Source organism: Melospiza melodia, chromosome 4 (assembly GCF_035770615.1).
Source record: "Melospiza melodia melodia isolate bMelMel2 chromosome 4, bMelMel2.pri, whole genome shotgun sequence".
NCBI lineage: Eukaryota > Metazoa > Chordata > Aves > Passeriformes > Passerellidae > Melospiza > Melospiza melodia.
Genome location: NC_086197.1, coordinates 16,671,924 through 16,699,127, shown reverse-complemented (window position 1 = coordinate 16,699,127; position 27,204 = coordinate 16,671,924). Strand labels below are relative to the sequence as shown.

Genomic DNA, 27,204 nt, shown 5'->3' with positions numbered 1-27,204 from the left:
GAAAATGTTTGGTGGTTTTTTGGTTTTTTTTTTTTTTGTTTTTTTGTTTTTTTTTTTTTTGTTTTGTTTTTGTTTTTGATCCTGAAGGTCTTTTCCAACCTCAATGTTTCTATGATTTTATGACCCAAGTGCAACCTAGCATGCACATACACGTACACTCTATTTCCAGATGGAAACATTCTTTTTCAAAGGCCAGAATTCCTTCTGGCCCAAACAGCTCCAACCTTGAAAAACTTGACATTTTTCATAAAGCAGCATCTTTGCTACTCTGGCAGCACAGCTCATCGCTGGAGCTGTGTGCCTGAGTGCTTTTTGGGGCAGAAAGAACCACCGTGGCTGTGCTGATTTTTGCCAGCACTCCTTTCCACATGTGGCTGCTGCAGTGAGGCAGGAGCAGCCCCCAGGGCATGCCAAGTGTGCTTTTTGCAATCAATTACTCTCCATTAGAGAAGTGTGAGCAGAGCCGATGAGTTTTGCAGGGATGAACTGGCTTTTTTTCCCTGCAGCAACAGCCCTGCCTGCAAGCTGCATTTCAGCTGCATTTGCTCTTCCTCTCAGTGCCTTTGCTCTGCTCAGGCTGCAGAGCTGGAGTAGCTGGGACTAGGAGTGTGAAAAATGCATGTATTTTATGATTGGCTTTTCCCAAATATTAAAATGAATGTTGTATGTGTTGTGTTAGAAAGTAATGCTGTATTAATTCTCTTAAGTAGTGTGTTAAATACAGTTTTAGGTTATAAAAATTGTTAAAGTAGAAATAATGCTATGTAGGATACTTTTTTTTAAAGAAAGGACCCACAGCAAGATAGCAGCCACAGGACACCTGAATCTTTCAGAGAAAATGAATTTATTGCTCTCTTATCAGAAGAAATGAACTTCTTCCTGCCTCAAAGGCACTGTTAGGATTCAGAGGAAGAAGTTGAGGATGACCAGACAGAATCCTGTGCTTGAATGGAATTTATGCATCATGTATGAAGTGTATGAATATGCAACAGGCTGTTGTTTTTAAAGGTTAATCCTCTGTTAACAGGTGTCCTTTTCAGGCTTGTGCTGCCCAGAAAAAGGTACCCGGACGTCCATAACTCTTTGTCTCTGTTGTCTCATATTGCCCTAATTCAATTTGTCCAAATTGTTATTACTCTAATTGTGTTACTATTTTTTTAGCCATTTTATTACTATTAAACTTTTAAAAATTAAAAACAAGTGATTGGCGTTTTTCGCAAGGAGCATGTAAATTGTGTTGTACCAGGTAATATATGTGTGGTGCTAAGGCTTAGAAACTTGTGGGGAGCTCTAAAAGTGAGAGAATCCCAGTGTTTGTGTTCAGCATTTGGAACTGGCAGCAGGCAGAGTGTTTCTGTGCTGGCTGCTCTCTGAAGGGCATCATGCATTTAGTCAAGAGCACAAGGGTTAAACTTGCCTCAGAACAGCTTGGAAGCGAGGGCTGATTTTTATGGAGGGTGAGGGAGTCATCTTAAATAAGTGCTGGAAATCAAGAAGGAGTTTTGCAGCCCAGAAAGAGCCTCCTGGGTGAAATGTTGAAGCCAAGTGCATTTTCTGGTCTCAGTATACTTTTGATATAATCCCTTTTGTTGCATTAGCAGCCCCTGAACGTGGCAGTGTTTCTTCCATGCTTCCACAGGCTGCTTGTAGGCAACTCTTTCCCAAACTGATATGTATGCATGGATGCATCTGGATTCTTATCTAGGCTGAGCTATGAAATCTGGAGTAACTGCTTTGATGAAATCAGTGGATTTACTCCAAGTTTACATTTGTATAGTTGAGATTAAATCAGTTTTAAAAAAACCCCAAGCAGCTAGCTCACAAGATTTGACATCCACAAAATTACCATTAAAAAGTGTGAGGAAAGCATCTTTTCTGCATAGTTTCTCCCACCTTTTTTAAACTCCTTTATACTGCCCTGCCTGGGTGAATTAGAAGAGGCTGGAACTGCAGCTGCCAGTGTCCAGGCTGGTTCTCTCAGAACTTCAGTTCTCAGCCTGCTCTGACCATGCACTGTGTAAAGCCACAGCTGGAAAGTGCAGCAGAAAGCATGACCAGAGCATGCCTTGCTCCTCAGGAGTTTTCCACAGCAGCAGGTCTCCAAGCAATTTCTGGAGGAGGTAAAATGGTTTCTGCTGCAGGCAGATTGCTATAGCTGAGCATCCTGATAATCCAGGGCTGTGGCACATGTGGCTTTGATGAAATGCCATCACCACAAGAGCCAAATGCAGTGAAACTGTTCCTAACTTTTACTGAAAAGGGAGAAACCTGATCCACAGAGAGCAGAGCTGTGTGTAAGCATCCTCAGGAACAGCCTTGCCTTGGGAAAGGAGCTGTAATGGCCAAAGGAAAGGTTGAATTTGCAATCTAATTAGCCAAGATGTGTTTGCAAATATTAAATATGTGCTGTTTTGGCTCTAGCTTTAATAGGGCAATGCATATAGAGCACCATGGGAAATAAGGTCTATATGCCACTGCATTCCCATCTGCTTGTGCCTCCTTTCACTTTGCTTCCTCACAGGTGGAACAATATTCACAAAGCACAGAAATTATGGACAAAAATGTGTCATTACCCAGCTCCCTGTGTGCAGTCTGGCAGCGGCACAGAGGGTTTCCCTGCTGGGCTGCCTGGCCCTCAGCCCTTGCTGTGATTTAGGGCATGCCTAAAGTGCCACTTCAATACTGCAGGGGTCTGAAACACTGAGGAATCATGAAACCATTGGCCTGTTTGTCCATTTGCCCAGCTTTTCTGCTGCTTCATGGAATTCCTGAAGTTACAGGTTCTCCTGTAGTGCATGCTCATCGTGAGCCCACATGAACTTGGTGGGCTGTATATCTCAGGACCCCAGGGACCAAGGTGGCATAGACTTCTCACTGCTGGAGCAGGCTGTTGCTTATCCTACAAAAGCCAAAAGAAAAAAAAAAAAAAAGAGGAATAAAGCCCAGCAGTTTTACAATAATCTAGTGGAAAATGGATTTAGGAAAGTGGTTTGGGGATTTTGCTTGTTTCCTATTGTTTTGGTTTTGCTACACAGTATTTCAGAAAAGCGCTTGTGTGGCAAGGCTGAGAGAAAAGCTCTTCAGGAGAAATGTTTCCCTCCCTAGGAAATGCTAGAGTTAACTAAGAAACCAAACAGCCCCAAAACCCTGCAGCCTCAACACATATGCAGTTAGCTACAGAGATGTGTGGAATGTAGTACTTAAGGGTAAGTTTTTCAAGCAGCAAACAAGTCTTGGATGAAAGGTCCTTTTGAGAAATTTTCTTTTTATTTTTTTCCTGTGTGTGTGAGTAAAACACGATTTGATATGGAGTCAAGTCCCCCATCACTCAGAGAAGAAAAGCAAATCTGTTGGAAATGTTCTCTGTGTTTGTAGGCAGTGGCAGGGTCACAGCAGAATTAACCACAGAGGAGGCATTACCTGGCAGATTCCCTTCATCATTGGAGTGCAGCCTCACCTGCACGGGCTCTTTGCACCAGGGTGCAACTGCTGGGGCTGCTGCTGGCTGCATGAAAGTCAGAGCAGCTTCAAAGGGCTCCTCTGAAGCCTGGTGAGGTCGGGATCAAGGGAAGAGGGATGAACCTGGGGTGGGAGGGGCTCTCCAGGTGCAGTGACTGTCAGGGCAGGTTGCTGCTGCAGCAGCTCCATATTCACAAGTTTGGTGCTTCACTGGTTCAAAATGGTCACTGTGATAAAGGTAATTTCTGTGCTGGGGCTGTTGGGTCTAGGGTGAAACAAGTGAAGTAAGGTATGACAGGTTTTGTGATTTTGGAACTAGGAAACAATAGTAATATAATTATGGTTTTTGGACAGATGCTTTAATGCATTGGTGTGGACACTCTGTTTTGTTTAGAGCAGATCATGAGGTCTGGAGGATGTGTAATGTGATGCTGACTGTGCCTCAGACTGAGTACTGCTGCTAAGGCAGAAATTCTCAACAGCTGGGACAGGATTTGACATAAATACCAAGACATTGACTTTTGCATTTTTGTTTCTGTAGGAAGGGTCTGTTCTTAAATATGTGAAGGTATAGGGAAATTACTTTGAAAATGGCCTTGTGCTAAAGCAATTAAATAATATTTATTTCAAATAATTAATTCCAAGGGAGGGATAAAATTGAGGAAAGGAAAAATAGCAGAGTGAAAACTGTCTGCAGACTTCTGAGGCATTTCTTGTTGGAAAGGGAGGGATTATTACTGATGTTAGCTTTTCAGAGGTTTTAAAGTAGGGTTCAATAACTAAAGGCTGGATTGTTTGGCATCAACATCTCTATGGTTCTAAATGTTGGTTGCAGTTAATGTAGGTGCAATAAATATATATGTGCAAAAGAGTTAATGAAAAAATAGCACATGTACAACAAGAAATGTGTTACAGCAAAATGCAAGCATAATTGACATAAATATATAGGTAACCACTTCTGAAGAATGGGAGAGCTCAAAAGCAGCAGTGAAGGAGTTCTGAATGATAGCAGATCTGATGTTGTCTCTGGATTTGCCCCATATGTCTGTAGTCCTCTCAGTGTTCTGTAGGGCACCTATACTGTTCCAGAGACAATGCAGTGATGCAAATCAGTAAGTGCAACAAAGGCAGGTTTTTTCCTGAGTGAGAGGAAGAATTCTTGTCCTTCTCCATCCTTTGGAAGCCTAAGCAATAGCAATGTTCAGCTCTCCAGGAGGGCAGAGAAACCATGCCAAGAAACACACAGAGAGCTTCTTAAATATGGAGCATTTTCCTTTTTCTGATTTCCACATTGACTTTCACCATATTGCACGCTTGCCTGCAAGGTCACCTCTGACAGGGGAATTTTGTTCCTAGTTTTTCTTATCTTTGAGGTTGCTTCAACATCTCTGTACAGACCAGGAAAGCCTGTAAAGGTCTGGCCAGAGTGTGGACAGGTGCAGTGATCTCTCAATGATCTGCCTGCCTTTAAATGTGGATTCAGCTGGGGTTCAAGGGGTGCCAGTGTTTGGGAAGGGCTGTGCTTTTGTCCCTGTTTATTGATGTTTATTGATCAGCCCCAAGTGTTATTCGAGAGCCTTCTGCTCCCTTATTTCATCAGGGAGAGCTGCCTGGACTAAGATAGGTTCAAGTCTAACACTAAATCAGCTGCTGAGTAACCTGAAGAGTTCTAGATAAGCTAATGAAATTTGTTGAGCAGTAGAAATTTAAATTCCTTGTAAAAAATTACAAGCAGAATTAGTGATACAAAGCACAGCAACCAAAAGCACTGAATTTCCAGCTCAGAGGGACATCATTGGAGGAATTAACAAAGCCCTTGAATTAAGGTAAATAATTACTGAATTGATGTAAATTTATTCAGGAGTAAGACTTGAGTCCAAATTTGGCTTGTGAAAATGCCACAGTAGTTATTCATGGGGAGCCATGGAAGTGCTGGGGGCTGGAGATGGCTGTGTGTCAGTTCATGGGAGGGCAGCAAGGAAGATCTGCCAGCCCATCTCAGCTCTTCTGGGCTGGCCTTGATGTAAAAGTGCAGGACCCAGAGAGGCACTTGTGCCTTTTGGTGGTCTCTGTCACCTGCTCCTGCAGCAGCATTGACTGCAGCACTCACTCTCCTGCCTCAGCTGCACAATTTGTAAACTGGAATTAATAGCAGCCACCACTGGGATTGTTTGGAGACTTCCCCCTGTTAAAATGCCTGTCATTTCCACACTGCTCCAGTAGTGCTCAGTATTACTGTTATTACATGGTGCTTTCCTAGCTTGCTGTTCAGAAAAGCAGCTGCCTTCTGTGGCTGGTGTAAGCTACCATTATGCTGGGTTATATTATGTATGTGACTGTAGTTTTGGCATCCGGGTCTATCATTTAGATTAATTTGGAAATTGTGTAGTGACTTGAGGAAAACTGCTGGTGAATTGAAGTTTGTTAGCCCAGGAAAAATCATTAGTCCAAAAATCTCTTGTAATTGTGTAATAAATGCAATAGTGGATGGTCTTGCATATAAACCAGACATTTGAAATACAACTTTAGGTACATTTTGCCTTTCCTTTTTTTTTTTTTTCCCCACAGTATGGGGTACTGCATCCTTTTTGTCCACGGTCTAAAAAAGCTGTCTACGTGGCTAAATAAATGGAGAATTACTGTTCCAACCCTCTTTGCTTTGCTGCTGCTGCTCTTCTCTTGGAAGACCGTGAAACAGAATGAGATCTGGCTGTCACGAGAATCCCTTTTCAGGTAGGAGTGACCACAGGAGAATCCTTGCATTTTTGTATTGTTTAAAGTAGGTTTGTTGCATGGAATAGTTTTATTTAGAAAAAGTTGTGCTATTGATGTGTTGATCTAATTAACATTTTTATTACCATAAAATAGCACTTTCTGTTTTGTGACAACTGTGCAAAAACTGGTGTCAGCAGTTTACTTGCTGATGGACAAACTTTGGTTCTGACAATCACATTTTTAAGACCTGGTGTTTTTAAATAACTTTGATTCTGTAGATTTAATGATAGCATTATGCTTTTGTTTCTAAAGACATAGCAAAGGTTTTTTTCAGCACTCCAGAATGCCATAGTAACGCTACTGAATATATTGAAATTTCTTTAGCAATGTTCTAATGACAAAAATAAAATGCCACAAAGCGCCAAACTTAATGTACCATATTTCATTTTATTTGATTACTCTTTGCCAAACAGCTCTGTTAACAGCCTCATTTATGTATTTTCTTGCATTGAAACAGACTGTTTCATTTTGTGTTTTGCTAGAAAATGTATTGCATTTGCCTCCAGCTGCTTTCAGCAGTTGTCTAATTGTGAAGTAATTGCAGAGACGCAGGTGATCTGCACACAGGTTGAGCTTTGTTTCCTAACTGATTGGCCAGAGCAAAGTTTAATTTATGCAGCACTGAAAGTTTGAAATTGTTTTTTATGTGTACCCTTTGGTCTTCAGCAAACACTGCTGAAGTGGTTGGAGCTCTCTCAGTGGGGCTGTTTGTTAAAAAATCTGGAACTGGGTTTCTCCCCTCTGAGCGATTCATGGAATATTCTGAGGTGGAGGGGACCCACAAGGAGCACTGAGTCCAGCTCTTGAATGGTCCATAGAAGGATGGGATCAAACCCACAACCTGGGCACTGTTAACAGCACACTGACCCACTGAGCCAGTCTCAGCTCCCTGCTGGCTCCCTCAAACACTGTTTGCTGACCAAGCAGTGCTGACTGGCCTGGTCTCACACAGCAATCCAAACCTGGCCACTTGGAGGAAAGTGGGAGGGTTTCCAGGTTGGATCACTCTCTTGCTGAAGGGGAGGTGGGAATCTGACAATTCCATTTGCAGACTTGCAGGCATCCTATGGTGTTGTGTTGTGCACAGCTGTGGTCACTCAGGTTTAAGAATGGTGATGTTAAACTGTAGCAGGTGACAGGAGGACATTTCCTTCCACTAAAGAGCATTCTAGGGACAATATGGAGTGCTATGGGGTCTGTGGCAGAAGAGAGGGATCAGGTTATGTCTGCTTAATTGGACAAATGGAATTTGGTCCTTCCAGCCTCCATTCAAAGCAGGGTGACTGTTTACTGCCAGTTCTGAGGTGTTGCCCCTGCTGCAGTGCAGCTCTGAGCTGGAGCTAACACACCTTTACCTGCCTTAGCTTGAGCTGTTTCCCTCTTCAGCTCAGGAATTTGGGGACAGTACCAGCAGAGAGGTCTGCCCCAGGCTTTTGAGGGGATGGCAGGACTCTTAAATTCCTGCTGGGTCACCTTGTATTGTGGTCTGCCCCTGAGAGCAATCAGCAGCAGCTGCTGAAAAAAGCACTGTAAGACCAGGGCCAGCAACAATAATGCTGCTCTCCAGTTCTTTCCCAGCTTGCAGTAATCTGCAGTTTAAAGACTTCCTGAGTCAGGAGTTACTTGCTATTTTTGCTCTTAACAGCCACTGATGGACTTTTCTTCCATAATGTCTCTGACTGCTTTTTCAAATCTATTTATAGTTTTGGCTTCTACAGCATCCTGTGTGCTGGGCTCTGTCGTTAAATTACAGAGTGTGCACACTAAGATTCCCTCTGTGTGCTGTGAGCCTTCTGCCTGATTATCTGGTTGGTGTCCCCTGGTTCTGGTGTGCTGAATGAGTTGTGAGTAGCCATCAGCTTGTCACTTAGATAAAGGCACTTCCATGCCTCGAAGCCCCATGCCCTCACCTGAGGCTGTCTCCTTTTCATGCTGAAGTCAGCTGGTCTTGTACTCCCCTCACATGGAAGCTGTTCTGCATTTCTGATTCCTCTTGTCAGTCTTCTCTGGATACTTTCATACTCTAAACCATCCTTTTGAGAAAGGGGCCAGAACCACCTTTGCACATAGGGCTGCTTTCTGGTTTTTGTTCTCTTCTTCTACTAGTTCATAATTTTCTGCTTGCCTTTTATGACCTCTCCTATGCAGTGATTGATAATTTCACAGCACTCTCAATGCAAATTCCATGATAGCTGCTGTGACTGGAAACACCATGTTTTTAGCCATCAATCTGTGTGCAGATCTAGAGTGTGTGTGTACACACTCTCTGATGCTTGTGTCTGTACCAACTCTGCATTTCTTGTGCCATCTTTTCCCCCAGTATTGAAATACTGTGAGTTCCTTCTGCAACAAGGTTTAGCTAATTCTTGCAGTGTGATTCACATTGGTGTCATCAGCAAACGTGTCCCCTCTTTTCAAGCTCCTTTGTGAGCCCCTGAAGTAGCTCAGGTGCCATTCCATGTCTCCTGGAAACCCTGCTTGTACCCTTCTCTAGCTGTATAAAATGTTCACACAGTCATGCTCTTTGCTTGCTGTCTTTCAGCTAAGTATTCATTCATGAGAGGATCTTCCCCTCTTTCTCCATGATGCCTTGAAGAAATTGGAATTCTTCAGTGAGGGATTTTATATAAAAATCTCCTTTTGAGCATTTAAGTGCTCAACATTGGTGTATGTGATTTTGATTGACTGGGCTATATTTGGAATATATATAAATATATAAAGGCTTTCCATAGTTTCAATAACATGTATGTACCTGTTGAGTCTATAAAACACCAACAGAGCTTCCCAAATAATTTCTTTCTGCAGTTGCAAGGCTAATTATTTGTTGGACTGTAGTTACCCAGAAATGTGCTAGAATTATAATTTATTATGGTTTTCCCCAAATTACCTGAAGTGAAAATCACACTTTCTGCTCTGCTTCCCCCTCAAGATCCCTTCCCTGGAGCCAAATGAAGTCATGTTCATCAACTTCCATTCCCCCAGTGCCAGTCTCATTTAAATTATGGGCTACCTACCGCAGCTAATAGCTGCCTGTGTGATTTCCTCTGGATGCATTCTGCCAGGCCCAATGGGTTCATAACTGTTCGGGGTGTTGATTTGCTTTAAAGCCTCTTTTACTGCCACTTCAGTCAGAGACAGTGCTTGGGTCTTGCCCTGTGAGGAAAGGCTCCTGTGTGGCAGCTCCTTAGGTTTCCCTCTAGCAGCACTGGTGCAGAGAATCCATTCAGCTCATCTGCTGTGGTCTTTTCTTCTTTAAGCACTACTTTTAGACCTCCATCATCTATTTGCCTTAGGGGATCTTTGGCAGGTTTCCTCTATCTGATGTATTCCATTATTAGCTTTGATAGCTTTAGCAAGTTTTTCTTTAAATCTCTTTTGGTCTGCCTAATTATGGTTTATGTTTAACTGGCTGACGTTTATTCTCTTTTCCTTTTTCCTTCTATAGCTGGTCCTTTTTAAAGAATGGTTTTCATTTCTCATAGCTGTCTTCACTCTGCTGTTTACCCTTATTGGTCTTTTCGTTGTCCTTTTAAGATCTTCTTTGATAGGTGTTACACATCTCTCACAAGTCTCTAATGTGGTAGGACCCTCCTTGTTGATGGGAAGGAAATGCAAGAGAAGAATAGTATAGCAAGAAGATAATGTCATTCCAGGAGTGCGAGATCTCCCCTGTGGGGAAGAAGGAGGAGGCTGATGAGGAGAGGAGGGAGAAGTAGATGGAGGTATGTGAAACAACAATAAATTTTAATGGACAGAACAGGAGGAGGATACAGAGCAAATCTATACATGTGGGAAAGGAGACATAATCAACCTACTTGGTATTCTCTGTGTGTGTTGAATTTTTTTTAAAGAAGTGTGTGCTGGGAGAATCTTTACTCACAATCCTAGTTCCTCATTCTTCTTTCTCCAGTTGCTGCTTTAATTAATCACTACTTATTCTCTCCTCTCAGTTTTTTTTTTTTCCTTTCACCTCTACTTTTTGTGCCTCTGTTTTCTTGTTTCTGCAGGATTGATCTGTCTTGGTTCCCTTGGCTTTAACAGGCCTGTTCTGTTAAATGTGCTTTTTCTTTGCTGGTCCAGGAGATGTTTGTTTACTCAGTGTGTTCCTAGATTTGTGCTTGTACCCCTTTCCATCCCTTTCTTAAAACTGACAGCATTTTGACATTGTGTGACACTGTTGCCATCCCTGGGCCACTGTGGCCACTCAGTCTTCCGCCCAGGGACCGAGTTTTGTGGGTGCAGAAGTCTTGCTGGGTGCTGGCTGAAAGCAGCAGTGTGGGGGAGGCTGCTGCTGTCGGAGGAAATGATGCATCTCCACATACATGCACAAGCACGTGTGCAAGGGCTAAATGAGAAGCAAATAAACCAAGAGTATCAGAAGTGGCCAAATACATAGAGAGATATTTGAGGCATATTATTCCAAGACATCTCTAGAAGCCCTAGGCAGTTTGTCTCACTGTGTTGGCAGGTGATCAGGGAGGACTCGCTTGTTAATTATTTAAGGAACTGCCCTCTAGAGTGAATGCACAGGCCAGAAGGTCAGACTCAAGCTGTGGTCAGTGTTAATGTCCAAAGCCAGGGAGAGGGAGGGCAGAGCTGTGGGCTGATCTCTGCATCCTCTGTGCTGACCTTTCCAGACTTGTCCAGCTGCCGTGTTTCCTGTTGCTCCTGGAAAGCGTCCGCACGCGCTGCCCGCGTCTGTGACAGTGCCTGGAAACCCAGCTGTAACCAGCAAAGGAACTGTACAAAAATGATGCTTTCTTAGTCAGCAGCTCCCCTTCCCAAGCCAGGTCTGCTGACTTCAGGAATCTGCAAAAACTGCTCCAGCCCCAAATTTACTGCTGTATTATTTTATTAATTCTGAAAGCCAGCTGAGCTGAAAAGAGCAAGTCTGTTGCATTTTGGGCATCTTATGTAGGACAGTTTAATATGGCCCAACACAGATACCTGTGGAATCAGTACAAGGGTAGGAGGCCAAGGAAGGTGGTTGGTTGTGTCATCCAGAGAATGATTTGTTGTAGAGAATCTTAGTGGATGATAATGATTCCCAAAGCAGAGGAGACACCAGAGGTTTCCCAGGGTTCCTGCTGAGGCAGGAGTGGTCTCATGTTCTTCTAAAGTGAGCACTTTTCATATGGATGTCACAGAAAATCAATGAAGCCTCAGCCCTGCACCCAGTCACCTTGTAGAGCAGAACATGCACTTAGGAAAACAAGAGAGGGGATCACAGGGCTTTTTTCCAGCTGAAGTGGAACTTGGATGATGCTGGTATTTGAGGTTGGAAAATACCAGTGGCATTTAATTTCCCTGATTTATGGCTAATAGGCTTTTTACTTTTCCCCGGGGAGGAAGTGTTATGTAAAAAGGTTTGCCTATTGTTTATTTTCCATTTCTGTTGCCTACTGCTGTCGTAGAAATCAGAAGGGAAGGAAATCCTCTGGAGAAGTGACGTCCAGTGTCAGCGGGCTCGTTTCTGGCTGGAGCCAGATTGGTGCTGTAGGTTTTCAGGAGGGCATGTGTATGACAGGCTGGGGAACAGGGAAACAGGAGATTTTGGAAAAGCACATTGGAAAATGATATTGAAATTGTAAGAGACTGGGAGCTTGTGGGAAGCAGAAATGGAAAAACATTGTGTTCTGCTTTGTTATGTATACTCCACCCTTTCCTTCTTGGCTTTCACTGTGGACATCATTGTTTCCTCTGTCAATGAGCAAATAGCGTTCTCGACTGGTCAGGAATCAGTTGGCTGGAATGTTAACTCCTCAACTCTCCTGAAAATTCCCCTCTGCATCCAGTGCTGTGTTTGCTGCCTCCCCCGGCACAGAGGCTCTAAGCAGTTTCAGTCATTGCTACATGCATTTGCAAAATGAAACATTCCCCCTCCTTGCCCATGTGAGGAGAATAAATAGGTCAGTGTGATGCAGAAAAGAGCATCTTAAGAACCCAAACCCATTTCTGCCTTTCCTCTGGCACCCCTGCCACCAGCAGAAGCACACAGATGCAAGCAGCTTTATTAGTGATGTTCTAATAAATGGGGCCAGCAGAATTAGTGATAAATTCTACTTAAAGGAAAACAGCCCAGAATTAAAATACTTAAATGTATGTATCTTGCTGTTTTAACTGTATCTCATTAGAACTGAAGTGCTGGTGCATGTGTAATGTACTGCTCGCTGTTAGCTCAGCCTGCTCTGTTTCAGCAGAGGCTGGAGCAGAGCAGCTCCTTGCACGTAGCTCTGAGAGAGCAGCAGTTTTGAGTGCCATGTCTGTGCCTGTAACACTGATGCTGATGTAATGAAACCCTCTCTGTATAAGAATTAATATTCCAGTAATGCCCAGAGGTTGTAAGTGTGTAGTTAATAGCTCCCAAGGCCAATGGAAATTAACACAGCCATAGCAGTCACACATTACTTGCTGCTGGTGCAGTATATCTTTGTGAAAACTAATATAGAAAATCATTCTCTTAAGAATAGCATCAATTAACTGATTTAATTCAGCGATTAGTCACAAAATGTCTTATTCCTGTAGTGCTCCCAGTAAGTAATTTGGAAATACCTGATGATTAGGAAGCAAAATGCAAGGTGTACTTTTAATTTTAGAAGGCAAACCGTGGCTGTGTTGAGCGGAACTCTGCAAGGCAGTTGTGGGCGAAGCTTTGGAAGCTCTCACAAGTAGGTGTTAGTGATGCTGGATGCCACTGGCTGCAGATAACCAAAAGAATACCATATTTGCAATTTCTCAGTGCTGTTCTGCAGTGAAATCCCCCTCAAAGGGTTTCTGCAGCTGTGGGTGCATTTTTCCCATGAAGAGGGTGTGCACCCCACAGCAGGGGCTGCCTGTGACCCTGTCTCATTACAATTAACTTCCATGCTAACCAAGGTTAAATGGGAGAGGCAGACAAGGCAAAGCAACAAGATGTGGGAATTTTCTAGTCCTTGCTTTTCCTATCTGAGTGAGGTAGCAGGATTGGAGGTGCTGGGAGTAGAGAAGAGCAGCTGGCAGGAATCTGCTTGTGAGCAAGAAACAGCACTTTGTCTGCTTTTACATGAACAGATTCATCCATCCTTATTTCCCATTACCTCAGAGAGCCCCTGTTTATGTGCTGGAAAGGATTCCCCCATTAAACAGAGCACTGACTTGTCTGGATTCTTGCAGGGGAAATGTTTCCACAGTGTACGTGCCCCTGTGATTTCTTTCTCTGTTTAACCTTGGAACAGCATTTCCTCTGGCTGTGCAAGGTGTACCTTGCTTTCTGTGCTCTCAATTAAGCGAATAAGCATATGCTTGCTTTTGTCTTTGTGCCCTCATTATTAATTCCAAATGTTGAGTTCAGCCTACACGTGGCAGGGGAGACAAAGGGGAGGGATGGGGTGGCTGTGCAGCCAGATATTCCTCAGTCATGTATTATAATGCCAGAGTGTTGTTTTGCCACCTAAGGGTTGGAGTCCCCATTAGCCCTCACCTCCGGGGCACATTCTGCTCTGCCTTAAGCAGTGCACATGTGCTGGTACTTGGAGTATGCCATGCATTCCATCTAGTGGCTGATGCACAGGAAAAGATTCCCTCTTCCTGGTATCTGCAGTGCCAGCTTTAAATCAAGATTTTCGTAAGATGCTTCATGACACTCAGGTTTAAGCAGGGACCCTGTTTTTAGAAAGTACTACACGTTTTCCCTCTAAATATTAACCATTTAGGTCTTTCAGTTTAGTAGTTCAGATTTTAGAACACAGCAGCCTCTGGCCACAGGGAGTGTTGCAGTGCTGCTGCTGGAAGTGCCTGCAGTGACAGCCACCAGGATGAGTTGAATTGCTGCCACACATTTGTGTCTGCCCTGGGCACTTGGCACAGGGGACAAGCTGGGAGTTCAAACATGAGCTGTGCTGGCACCAATGCACAGGAGGTGACGAGGTGCTGGGATCAGCAGCAAGCTTCTCAGGAGAAGGGAGGGACTGCCAGAAGAAGGTGGGCCCAGGGGAGGTGGGGTAACCTGGCTGCTCATGTGTCTTGCTTCTGTTCCTCCTCACAGCTCAGGAGTGAAGACCCTGCCCCACAACGCCAAGGTGCACTACAACTATGCCAATTTCCTGAAAGACCAGGGCCGAAATGTTGAAGCAATCTACCACTACAAAACTGCTCTCAAGTAAGTCCCTCAGGGCCTGGGGGGCTCCTGCTGTTAACCCTTCTCCTTCCTGACAGGCATGGGGTGAGCTGGCTGCTCCTCATCCCTGGCTCCATGGGAGCAGCTTGGCTTTGGGAGCCTGGGAAAGTTCCCTGGCTGGGTGTTTGTGTGTCATAAAATGAGGTAGCCTGGCTTCCCTCCAGCTCCACGTGTGTGTGTGTGTGTGCACTTCAGTACATGAGATAGAAATGTTACCATAGCTACACGTTGAGCGATGAGGTGTCATTTACACAGCTGAATGTGTGCTGGTAAGCAGGAGGTAGTTGTCCTAAATGCATTTTCAGGTTCCTGGCACATTTATCTTTGTGAATTGTTAATGGTGCATGCCTGGAAAATGTCAGTGCAGTAGCCATCTGAAGTGCAGTAACAATAATGGTACTTACTGCTTGTGTTGAGGCTTCTGTCCACAGAGCTTTGCATGAATGCTAAACTAATTGATCCTGAAAATGCTCCTGTACAGAAACAGGGCAGATATCATTGCTGAGGTTCTGTGCAGGGGGAAGCTGAGGCAGCAGGATGAATTGCTTTGCTTGTAGATGAATGGTAAATCAGGGCCCAGGGCTGGGCTGTAATTTGGGACACGTCCTGTAGTACCTGTGGAGGACCCTCCCTTCCCACACAGATGGGGTGTGAGCAGCTTCCCTCCCCTTGCTGCTCCTCCCTGCTGTTCCTGCAGCTCAGCTGCTCCCCAGGCAGTGCTCGGGGCATCAGGCAGCTCACCCTAGATCCCCAAACCTCTCCCCTCTGCTTCTTGGAACCTGGGAGAAAGGACAAGCCCCTCTGGGGGATGAATGCAAGGAAAAGGGCTGGGGGATGGCATGGTGGCAAGGGAAGGCAAGCATGGAGTGCACACAGCGTGTTTTCAGGAATAGAAGCATGTTTAGGAAGGACAGGCAAGGTGAAGAATGGCTCTGATGGACAGCAAGGGCAGAGCCCAGTTCCATAGGGCATGCCAGGAGGTGGAAGAAATGTACTTTCCTGACGTGTGATGTGACAGAAAACTTCACAAATTACATGTATGCTTTGTCTTTTGGCCAGCTGACAGGGTTATGATAAAAGCTCTCCAAGGGCTCCTAGCCTACCCAGGCTGACCTGTGAGGACAGGAGTTCATTGTCACTGAGGAGGGAGTGAACCTGGGTGAAGGTGATTTTCAGCTTTTTTGAGCAACATCCTGTTCTGTTTTTAGGAAGTAATTTAGAAAAGCTTTCTATTTTTTTAAAGTTTCCAGCAAAGGAAAATCCAGCACAACCATCAGTAAATGGTACTGAAGGGTAAATTACATTGGCTCTTGAAAATGTCCTCCCTTATTTTTAGACTGATTTGTTTGACATCAGCTTCCAGTCATTGAATTTGTTTATACCTTTCAATGCCACACTGAAGATCCCATTACCAAAATTCTGTTTTCTGTAGAGTGATCAACTCCTCCCTTAACCTGCTGTTTGATAAGTGCTGATTTTTTCAGCATCACAAAGTTTTGCAGTCCTCCAGTTGTTCCTGTATCTACTCTTTGAATTTCTTCCAAGTTACCACTAAAGCCCATTGCAAGTTAAAAACAGGGACTGACAAAAATGATCCAAGCCCTGCAGTGAAGTGCACAGAGTAATGTAACTGCTCCTACCACCATTGCCTGTGCTTGTGTAAATGGGATTTGCAGACAAAAGATCTTCTCTAACTCAGCAGCACCCATTTATTGTAATTATAATGCTGTTTTCTGCTCTGCAGTATTTCAGTTATGAGTCTGTTTTGAGAACTGATTGCAAACATTTTCTCCACTGTATTACAGAGCTCTGTTCATGCTGGTGTTGTTTATAGAGCATCTGAAGCCTTGTTGGGGCTGGGAGCCCCACAGAGCCAGCCCTGCTCTTCTCTAGGTGCTTGGTGTCTCACTGGTGCTAGCACTCGACTTGCTTCAGTAATTTCAGCATTAGCTGGCAGTTTGGAAAAGTGAAACTCACCTTGCACGTTCTCTTTTTGACCCAAAAGTGCAGGCCAGGAGTTGGAAGTCTCCATCACTGGGAAGCTTCACTACTTGTTCTTGTCACAGTGTATCTCTGCACTTACATTTTCCTTATATTTACTCCTTTTTGCCCCTCTGGCACAGAGAAATTATCTGGGGCCTGTGTAATGAGCAATAGAACAGTGTAAGTAAGAAGTGCACAGTGTTCTTGTGTTGAGGATGGCATTCTGTGATGTCTGTGTTTTCCCCTCAGACAGTCAGACCCTTCCTGCAGTGCCAGGGTTTGTGTGTGAGCTCTGCAGCCTCTCGTAGCTGGGTGCCTGCATTTGGTGGCTGTGTTGGAGCAGTGGAGAAGCTGTTGGGTGTGGACAGGCAGCCTCAGGTGGATACAGTGCCAGAGCATACTCAGGTATCACAGAAAACAGCTGCTGTGTCTATAGAGCTGTTTCCCCATCCTCACAGGCACCAGCTCCTCACACACTGCTCTGATTGTGGACCAATCTCCATAATTAGAGAGAAGGAAGTAGTAGCTGTAATATCCTGAGCAGAATTTGATGGTTCAGAGTATTTTTGGCCACTGGCTTGACCTGGAAAGATGAATTACCACTCTGTAAATTTCCATGTCGGGGAGTAGGCAGACCAGCAGCTGAGGTGTTCTCACAAGCTTTCATGATTTCCCACAGGTACCCCTCACTGAGTGCCTTCTCTCCCAGTGAGTGTGGGTGGATCCATCCTCCCCAGGTTACAGAAAACCCAAGCTGCTCAGGAGGCTTCAAATCCAATGGCAGCACAGCCAAGAACACAGAAAATAAAAATATTATTTCTGCCTAGTGCTCAGTGAGCAGATCAATAGGGAATTAATAAGGAGCTGGAGTCGATAAGGACACGGCTTGCTGCCTGGGAGCTCCTGGGAGATGGGAAAGGGAGAGCTGCACTGCCTCAGTGGGTGATGGCTCATCCACTATTCCAGCTTTGTGCCAAACAACAGTGCAGCTCTGCTTGATCTCTGGTGAATGAGTTTAATTGTTTAGTAAACAAAAAGTGATCTTGTCAGTCTGCACGCTGCTGCTTGAACTGTGAGCAATTTGCCATTCCACCAACTCCACCGAGGTGAGGAGGCACTTCCGTGTGCTCCTGCTCTGCCAGCAGTGCTGGCTGCCTTGTGTCTGCTCAGCAAAGCAACACCTTCCTCCTGGGAAGCTGAAACTGTGGGAAAGGATGCTGAACTGCACACAGGTTACCTAGTGAAATACTAGCAATGCATACTAAATCCTGGGAAATTGTAACTGTGAGAAAGTGTGACCGTGTTCACAGGGGTCTCAGGTTGAGGGAAGAGATGAGGATTTGACTCCATGTTTCAGAAGGCTTGATTTATTATATTATGATATATATTACGTTAAAACTATACTAAAATAATAGAAGAAAAGGTTTCATCTCAGAAGTCTAGCTAAGCTAAGAATAGAAAGGAATGAATAACAAAGGTTTGTGTCTCGGACTCTGTCTGAGCCAGCTGACTGTGATTGGCCATTAATTACAAACATCCAACATGGGCCAATCACAGATGCACCTGTTGCATTCCACAGCAGCAGATAATCAATGTTTACATTTTGCTCCTGAGGCTTCTCAGCTTCTCAGGAGGAAAAAATCCTAAGGAAAGGATTTTTTATAAAAGTTGTCTGTGACAGGAAAGGATGCTGAAGTGCACACAGGTTACCTAGGGAAATACTAGCAATGGATGCTAAATCCTTGGAAAGTTGATCCCCAATGCTTTAATTGCTCCTTTCCTGTTTTCAGAGACAGGTGGGATTCGCTGCTGGGAAATGTTGGTGTGCCTCTGTTAGCTTCAGGGTAGAAAAGTGGTGAAGGAGAATAATGTGTTTTCTCTGTCAGTGGAACTGCAGGGCAGGTTTCCAAGGCAAACTTGGCAATCAGTCCCAACAACCACTATTGCAGGTGGCCCATCAGAAAACTCATTCCTCAGCCCAGCCCAAAGGCCAGTAACAAAACACCCTGACCTAGCTGGACTTGGGTAATTAGTGCAATCTAATTATGTTCTCCAGGTGTGGGGGAAATGAACACTGAAATGAAATGCAAAAATGGAGAATGACGTTTGAATTGGAGATGGGTGACAGGGTCTCTGGTGTTGAGATGACCCTGAGGTGTTAGAAAGTCTCTTTATTCCAGCCCTGAGACCAAAGAAGAAGTCAGGATTCCTGGGGTCTCGTTCTCAAGGTTGTTTATTTGCTCTTATCTAATACATTGTCTTTCTGACCCACTGAGGTCTGTCCAGCAGGTTGGGTTGAGGCACATTGACTGCCCTCAGGGCAGTGTTACCTTTTTATACTAAAAACTGCATGTACTTTATTTGCAATAATTTTCCTCTAAACTAATCCAAAAGTGCCACAATTACAGCAGAAGATGGAGGACAAAGAAGAAGAAGGAGAAAGAAGTACAAACCCAGATTCTTCCATCTTGCCTCCTGAACCCCCCTTCTAAAACCCCCAAATTCTACTTTTTCACCCTGTGATAAATTCACTGTCATTCTATTCAAACTCTTGTGGCTTCTAACTCTTCACACAAAATTGGTGATCATTTCCATGGGTTAAAATCCAAGGCACAGGTGTCTTTGACTCCATGCCAAGGTCTCTGAACCCCCTGCCAGGGTCTTGAGTCCTCCAGGGCAGCCAGAGGAATATCATGGGTTCTGACAGAGGTGGGGAGAATGAAAAGAACAAAAATTCTTTATATGAAGGAAAATCTCTTCCTATATGTAGTTCCTAAAAGGGGAATGGAAGTTGAGCCTGTAAAACAGCCCCAACAAACAGCTGGTGTTCAGCAATTGTACAGTGGGTTATAAACCTTTCAGCTTACCTACAGTAAAACAAGAAAAACACTCTGCTGGATTAGACTGCTTCACTGGCTTGCCTGACATATGGTAGTGACCCCAGGAGATCCTTGGGGTTTTTTCTTTCAGAAAGTAAAGGCCAGAAATAGTCCATCTGAGGTGTGAGTCGACCACGGCTATTCTGAAAGCTGGCCTTAACGTTCTTGCTGCTGCTTCTGCTGCAGGTTTGTGGCTGTTGTTAGGAATTCTGGAGAACCTCTGCTCCTGGAGATCAAGCAGGGCTGATCTTATCTCAGATTTATCTCACCACTTGTTCCCTATTTGTGAGTGAGAATATGAGGTCGTACAACCTCACTTAAATATGAAGAACAAATCTGATGTCCTAATGAAGATATTAGGACATCAGAGTTGTTCTTCATATTTGAATGAGAACAACTTTGCTGTGTTTGTAGTTACTAAGCTGTGTTTGTAGTTACCAAGCCTTTGTCCTGCTTCTCCCCAGCCTTCTGTGCTTGATGTTACTGTTGATACTGTTATACTGCTCTTCAGCAATGCACATGGGCTGACATGCAGAGAGAGAAAAACAGCAGAGCCTGAAAACCCAATTGGCGAACATTCGTTATCAATTTAATCAATCTCCTTTTAACAATGGAGGGGAGAAAAATGATTCACCTCACCTCCTACAATTGCACTCATTCAACATTTTAATTCCCAGAGCAGTTCTTACCATCCCTCTTTGTGTTTGTTTCCAGGGCAGTGCTTCCCATGGAAGGTAGATCAATGTGAGCATCAGTGGGTGGGGCTGAGGGAGATTGCTGAGTTCCTTGCTGGAGTTGGGTGGATAAACATGCTAATAGTAGTTCTGTACTACCCAAGCTATATTTCTGTGTCTGGGAAAAGGTCATCATCTAAAAATTCATGTTTGCCTTCTGGATGTTAAAATATACTTGACAGTAGAGAGTCCTGCAGGAGGTGTTCACCTTGTGCAGTGTGATACTGTGGATTTATTTACATAAATGCACTGGTGTGTACCTGAGAGTGCTGCAGTGTTACATCTGTGTGTGTGCACGTCCATCAACAGGTTCCTAGCCACAAGCTCCCCTTGGACTTCCCCTGCCAAAGGCTGCTGACCAAACAGAGCAGGAAGGGGACCAGCCTGCCATGCAGAAACCTCCATTCCCCCTTGTGGCATCTTCTGGAGGAGGGAAGCAGGGACTCTTGGACTGGTTTTCTTTATAGTTCAGGGAGCTGTTCTGCTGTTCAGCCCTGCGAGAGAGGAGGGAGTGGGCCAAGAGGCAGGGAAACCAGTATGGAAACACTTGGTCCTGCAGCTTGTGTGGTCTGGCTCTCACAGAGCTTGCAAGTAATACATCTTAGGGCATTGCATACAGCCTGGAAATGGGGAATGCTGGTTTGTGGCATCAGTAAGGATCATGAAATCATGGTTAGTACTCAAACACAGGCTAGATGGAGAAGGGAAAACAGTGTAAGCAGCTTATCTGTATCCCTCATTTGAGGGAACAAAATTGGTTCATAGCAGCACTGGAATGGGTAGAAAAGAAAAAAAGCAAGGCTGTTCTTTCACCTCACTACACTTTAGAAATAAAGCCCTAATGCTGTAAGGGAGACTCAGGTTTCTTCCTAAGCTTTCCCACATACCTTCCTGCTGGGTTTTTATATGTCTTAAATCAACGGTGTCTGGGGTTGTTTAAATTCTGTTAAATTGCACTCTCCATGCAGTAAAAAAAATTGTGTTCTTCCAGCCCTTTATGTGTGTGTGTCAATGTATTTGCCTTTAAAATGCCTCTCGGCATGGACTGCAGGTGGCCTTGGATACCATCTGTGATTTATTTCTGGGAAGAATTAAAATACCAGCACCATTTGTTAGCCTGTTTTTACAGTGAGTAAAAAATGTGCGTTTGCTGCTTTGCTGTGGCTTCTTTTGCTCCTGAAACCCTGAGTGCCCTTCTGACACTCTGATATTGCTTAGGTCAGGCCCTTGGAGCAAGCCTGGAACATCTTCATAGAGATTTCAGGTAATACTCTGTGTTAGTGAATATTATGGGCTGGAGGTGGATCGTGTCCAAGCTGTTGGGAATATCTTGGTGGTGTTCTGATTTGAGCTTTGACAGTGGGCTTAAGAAGTATTGGGTAGGGATGTGGTGGCTGTCCTGAAGCTGGACAGAGTTGTTGAGTGTTTTAGAGGTAATTGAGGGCTGGAAGGGCTGCCTTGTCATTTGAATCAGAGACTTAATGGCCTTTACAAGACGTTGCATGGGACAATGGCCAAATTACTTCAGTGAGTGTAATTTATTTTTGAACCTGTTCTCTGTGTGCAAAGTACAAATCCCTGCCTGTTTTGAGGGCTGCTCCAGCTCTGCTCAGTTTTTCTGCTTTTTAGTTACAAAATAACAGTCAATGCACAGGCTTTTATTTACTTGGAAACAGAACTGGTATAAGTGCAACCATGATGCAGAGACAGTGTGTGTGCATTTAGAGCCACAGGAGCTGGGTGTGCCTGCTGGGATGGACAGGTGGATGTGTCAGCCCTGCACACTGATGGTTACAGGTGCTGGGGTCCCTTCCTACACCTGGTGTCTTGTTGTGGCTGCAGGTCCTTTTGTGCTGCCCTTCAAGGACTTGCTGGCTTTTCAAACGCATCATCTTAGAGAAAAGCCCCCATCATCTCTGAGGGTGACAACTCCATAGCCTTCCTCAGAACTGCATGAAAACTCTGCCTTCTTATGTATTGGGGACTGATAAAAAAATCTGGGTAAGGAAAAATGCTCCCCTAATTAAAAATGTTTCCTTATTGGGACAATAAGAAATCTATTTTGACTATTTTTGAGGATCTATTTTGATTCTCCTGTGGAGTATGCAGAGAGAAACTTGTGACTGTATTTTGCACGTGTTCAAGTCTACCTTTCACTTTTGGCTAATGGTAACCTCAAATCCAAGGGTTGGTTACTCATTCCCACAGCCACTGTTTTTTTCTTAGCCTGCTGTCCTTGTTTTGATGAAAACTGTACAGTGTGGGGCTGTACAGCTTCCCCTGGCACCTGGGTGGTTTCACCCCCATCTGCTTTGCTGAGAGTGTGTTGTTATTGTATCCCTCATGCCATGTTTGATTGAAGGGCTCACCCAATGGTCTCTTGTTTGCTGTGGGGTCCCTCAAGATTCTGTGGGCTCCATGGAGGTGCCTGCTTGTTCACATTGTCTATAGGTCAGGCATGTTGTGAATTATTAGTCCTTTGCTGGGCTTTGGGAGTGTTGAGATTTCTGGGATTTTCAGGACTACATGGATCCTGCATAAATTCTTTATGTGAGAGAATAAGCAGACAGCCCTGTTTGATAACCTCGTGTTTGCCTCATCACTTCAGGGAACATGCAAGTTTAGCAAGAGAGATTTTATTTATTTATATTTAGCAGTGATATTGTTTGACTTAAAGTCCTGGTTTTTCTCCTCAACTCTAACTCTCAGGCTTCTACCCCTGCCCAAGTTTGAAAATTTATAAATTATAATATTGTTTAGTGTGCTTCTGGTTGGTTATTTGAATAGCATGCTTTTGGATATTGCTGTAGGTTGGGGGTACTTTTTCCTTAATGGATGTCAAGCTCAAAGAATTCACGAGGCTTTTGTCAACGTACAGATTAAATCTATTCAGCTTCTTTATTTTTTTTTCCCCATTTCTGTCCTGGAGAGGTTTCTCTCAGTGTCAGGGTGCTCTGCAATTCAGCCTGGGAGGCTCACCGTGCTGAGAGGGTTTGCTGGTGGCAGGGCACCTGTGGGCTGCTCTCCCTGGCTGATGGGCAGGGGGAGAAGCTGGTGCCTCAGGTTTTAGCTTTTATATTTTTCAGATTCTGTGCTGCTTTGGTGTGTAGTTCTGAGCCTCCTATTAGGGGATAGTAACCTCTCTTCACAGAGTAGGGAAACAATTCCTTCTCTAGCTGGAAACCAAGGACAAATGATCCAAATTTCAGGCCCAAGAGCATAAACAACGTGGACTGAAGAGAGAAAAACAAGCAGGAGGGGACTTCATAAGCTAAAGCTGTAATTGGACAATAAACAGCAATATGCAAATGGACCAGAACTTATAAAAGTGTGAGACCCTGTGACTGGTCGTGCATTTTGTGACCATTTTGGGTTCATCTGGGGTGTAGCCTTGGCTGGGCTCTTATGCTGCCCAAGGTGTATCCATTGAGGCCTTCTAATAAATCCCTACTTTATTCTTTAGCTGTGCCTGGCCTCTGTTCTAGGTCAGCCTTCACAAGGCATCAAAGCCATAAAGCCAGGACCTCACTTCCTTCCACTGATCCCTGGCTGTGATTCAGCACTTGCTGTTTACACCTCAGCCTCTGGAGATCCCAGGTTAGAGCAAGGTCCTGCTGGAGGCACTGCTGGTTGGGCATGACCTTGCACTGACTTCTCTGGCCTATGCAGGCCCCACAGCGCTGCTCAGGGATGCCCTGTGAGCCCCAGCCCCAGGCTGGGATGGCAGCACTCCCTGTCTCATGCCTGGCATTGTGTCAGGAGCCCCTGGCAGCTGGGTGTGTGGAAATGGGTGTGATGTAATTCCCAGCTCCGGGCTGTGCTGTGTGCAGCCGCGAGTCGCGCTGCTCTGTCACGCTTTCACTGAAGGAGATTATGCCTGAGGCTTTCAAAGGAACCTAAAAGCATTAGATCTCTCACTTGCCTGACTTTCAACAGGATTTCCAGGTGCTTTTTTAAATACAAAAAATACCAGCCTGCCACAAACCTTCTGCCAAGCTGAAGGGTGTTTTCTTTGAGGAAATATTGATGCAACTGCTAGAACACTTCAAAAAAAAAAACAAAAAACCACCTGCTGCTGCTTGATATTGCAGAATCACCTCTCCTTCCTTGAATTAAATTAAAATGTTGCAAATTGAAAACCTTTTTGAGGAAGACACATCTCCACATCATGTAGAGCAGCTCTTGAAACAAGGTGCCACACCATCATGAGGCCATGACCTGAATTGTTGCCAGTGCAGAATTGTTCCCAGAAGGATGACTGGTCTCAGAATTACATCAGATCATGTTTTAATTCAACCTGACATAGAACTCTATTGAGAACTTACATAAATACATGAAAATGAGTATGATGTAATATTAAAATTGGAAAATTGGCTTGAAATAGTATGCTGGAGTAAATATAAAATGGGCAGTATTAAAACTTGGCACAGATAGAAACGTTATTCATATAACATTCTTACTTTAGTTGGCAAAACAATGCCAATAATTACAGTATATATTGGAATGGGCAAAATGTGCCTTAAAGCACATTGCCATGCTGCCAGCAAGTAATTGGGCCTGGGTAATTAAGGCCTGAGTCCCTGTGCTTAACGTGGCTGCAGGGAGCCCCATGGATGCTGAGCTTTGTGGTAGGGCTGGACAGGCAGCAGGAGAGCCAAGAGCGGCTGTCAGGGAAGTGACCTCTTGTATGGAGGAGGAGTGGTGAGAGCTGTGGCCCTTCAGACTCTCCTCTCCTCTGGCCACAGAGGGGTAACAGGGTAGCACAGGGGGCTGACTTACCACAGCTGCCTCAATGTGAGTGCTAAGTTTAAATGCATTATTTAATCAAAAGACAGGTTAACAAAAACCAGGCACACTAGATCTCTCCAACTGAATAATTTATTATTTTTATTATTTTTCACTTATTATTTTAATTTATAGAAGAAATTAATGTGCTTGGACTCCCTTTGAATATTATGCAAGATAATGCAGGCAGTTTTTCTGTCTTGTTGCTGCCATGGCATGGCTGTTGGATTAATGATGACCAGAGTTGCTTACAAGTTTTATAATGGTTATAACAACTCATGTTGTAAGTCACTGGGAATGTGCTTTCAACAGGCTTATTGTCAACCCTTGGAGAGTGATGAAGGGCATCAGGAAGAGTCACCCCCATGTGACATGTCAGGCCTGTCCCAGCTCTGGGCTGCTTTCAATAACCTCTTTCATCGTGCAGTGTTTGTGGGGGGCTGCCCAGACCCCTGAAAGATGACATTGCAGCTTTTTCCCTGCTGTCCATGGTAGTTTTCCAGGCTAATTGCATGCTAGTCTGACCCCATCCCCTGCTGTTTGCTATCCACGCAGCAATGGCTGTACAAAAACCACAAAATGCTCTTTAAGGGCAAGTGGGTAGTTGTCACACTAATGCCTTCCTCCCCCTGAATACCCCTGGCACCAGACCAGGCAGGGCTGTGAGCAGAGCTTGCCAGTTGTTTAAGTGGTCTCTCGCAATCTGAATTAAAAGAATTAAAATTCCTGGTGGATCATAGGTTGCAGTCATGACAACAAATTTCATCCCTTTATCTTCTTTCTGTAATTGTCTTGTAATTCAGATATGGAGCCAAACAAAGTCCTTCAAATTTTTTTTTCAAAAGCCCTCATGTTTCAGGTAATAGTAGCATTAAATGAAAAAGCAGAATAAATGGTCATCAGCTGTATATGTTTTATACCTGGTTTTCTCTTGGGAAACTGGAAATCTCTTGGCTGTGCAAGTCAGTAGGGCTTTTGTTCAGTGGTATTAGAGGGAATTTTGCTAACCTAAAAGAAGTGGGGATAATCACTAACAGGAGTTCTTGTGCAGTCTATACCTGTAATAGTTAAAGGGAAGGCTGCTGAAATTTATTCTGACAATTGCAGATACAGCATTGGAGGAATCATTTGAATTATTCATTCTACAACAAGGAAGCAACCCACTTTTCTTCTCTTTAGAAATGAAATCTCCATCTGCTTTAAAATATACTTTTATAGGTTGCTTTCCCATAATTTTGCTGTTTCAAGACTTCTATTATAATTATCCTTGAATGTAGATTTTTAAAGAAAATTATTCTGAATTCCAAAGGAAAGGATAAACTGATTTCTTACATGAACTGCTACTTGTAGAATAAGTTTAATGAAATTCAGCTTTCTTTCATAAATAATGCAGCACTTGCATTTGATTAGGTGAAGCCTAGAGGAATTTCTACCTCATCAGATGCATAGCAAGAAGGATATTGCCTGCAGATTGTTACCATTATCAGTGGTGGTGACAAGGAAAACACAGCCCTATATATGTCCAGATAGAAAGCTTTGTTTCTTAAGAGAAGTTGCAAAACAAGCTAGATAAGCCAACAATTTATCTCTTGCATCCCAGTGTCTTCAGAGTGATGGCTTATAAAATAAAGTGTGGATTCTGAGTGTTGCCATTATTGTGGCACAGAGATTCCAGGTTAATTGGAGACCTTCCTGCCTTGGTATGTGTTTCTAAGCCTTCTAAGAAATAAATACATTCTTCATATGAATGAAGAATGGAGAAGGGACAATGTTTGCATTAGAGAACTTACAATCATAACAAGTTAAAACTGAATATCAGGACTTGTTGAGATCAATTCCAGAAGTCTTGATAAGCAGCACAAATCTCCTGATAATTCAGAACAGGAGAAGTAAATGAGTCTCCCTCCATTACAACAAGAAAAAATCAAACAAGTTTGGTGTATCTGCAAGTCTTGCAGAACCATTTTGAAAGTTCTTGAGTAAATGTTGCTTCATTTGTTAGCTTGTGGTCAAGTTTTGTGTTCCTGCATAAATCCTGCCACAAGCCTGTTCTGCTGTGTTTTTACTCCCAGGGAACTGTTGTTAACAGCAGTGGGTGTGCCTGAACAAAGGGCAGTTTAAATAGGGCTGCTTGTCCTTTACTCAACATCCATATTAATAAATAAAAAAATGATCTGGTGCACATTCTCTAGCCCTGAGGTCAACTGGCATAAATTGACCTGGAAGTATTCAGTAAATGTTTGTGTCCTCTGAGAGACAGTGGCCAAGTCCAAGTTGGTTTTTGGGACCAAACCCTGATCTGGGCTAAGGCCTGGACTGCTCCTTGCAGCTATTTGAGGGTGGTGTGAAAGCCACATAAACAGAGGACAGGTTTATATGGGATTTTAGGAAGAAATTCTTTACTGTAACAATGTTGAGGCACCGGAGCACACTG

General features: G+C 44.0%; 1 protein-coding gene across 1 annotated transcript in view; it reads left to right on the top strand.

The window, feature by feature from the left end:
* TMTC1 (transmembrane O-mannosyltransferase targeting cadherins 1) overlaps positions 1–27,204 on the top strand; it is a 143,112-nt gene that overhangs the window by 86,561 nt on the left and 29,347 nt on the right. The window contains exons 10-11 of the mRNA XM_063154031.1: positions 6,028–6,192; positions 14,258–14,371. Coding sequence (XP_063010101.1) covers positions 6,028–6,192; positions 14,258–14,371 — 279 coding nt within the window. The remainder of the gene's footprint in view (positions 1–6,027; positions 6,193–14,257; positions 14,372–27,204) is intronic.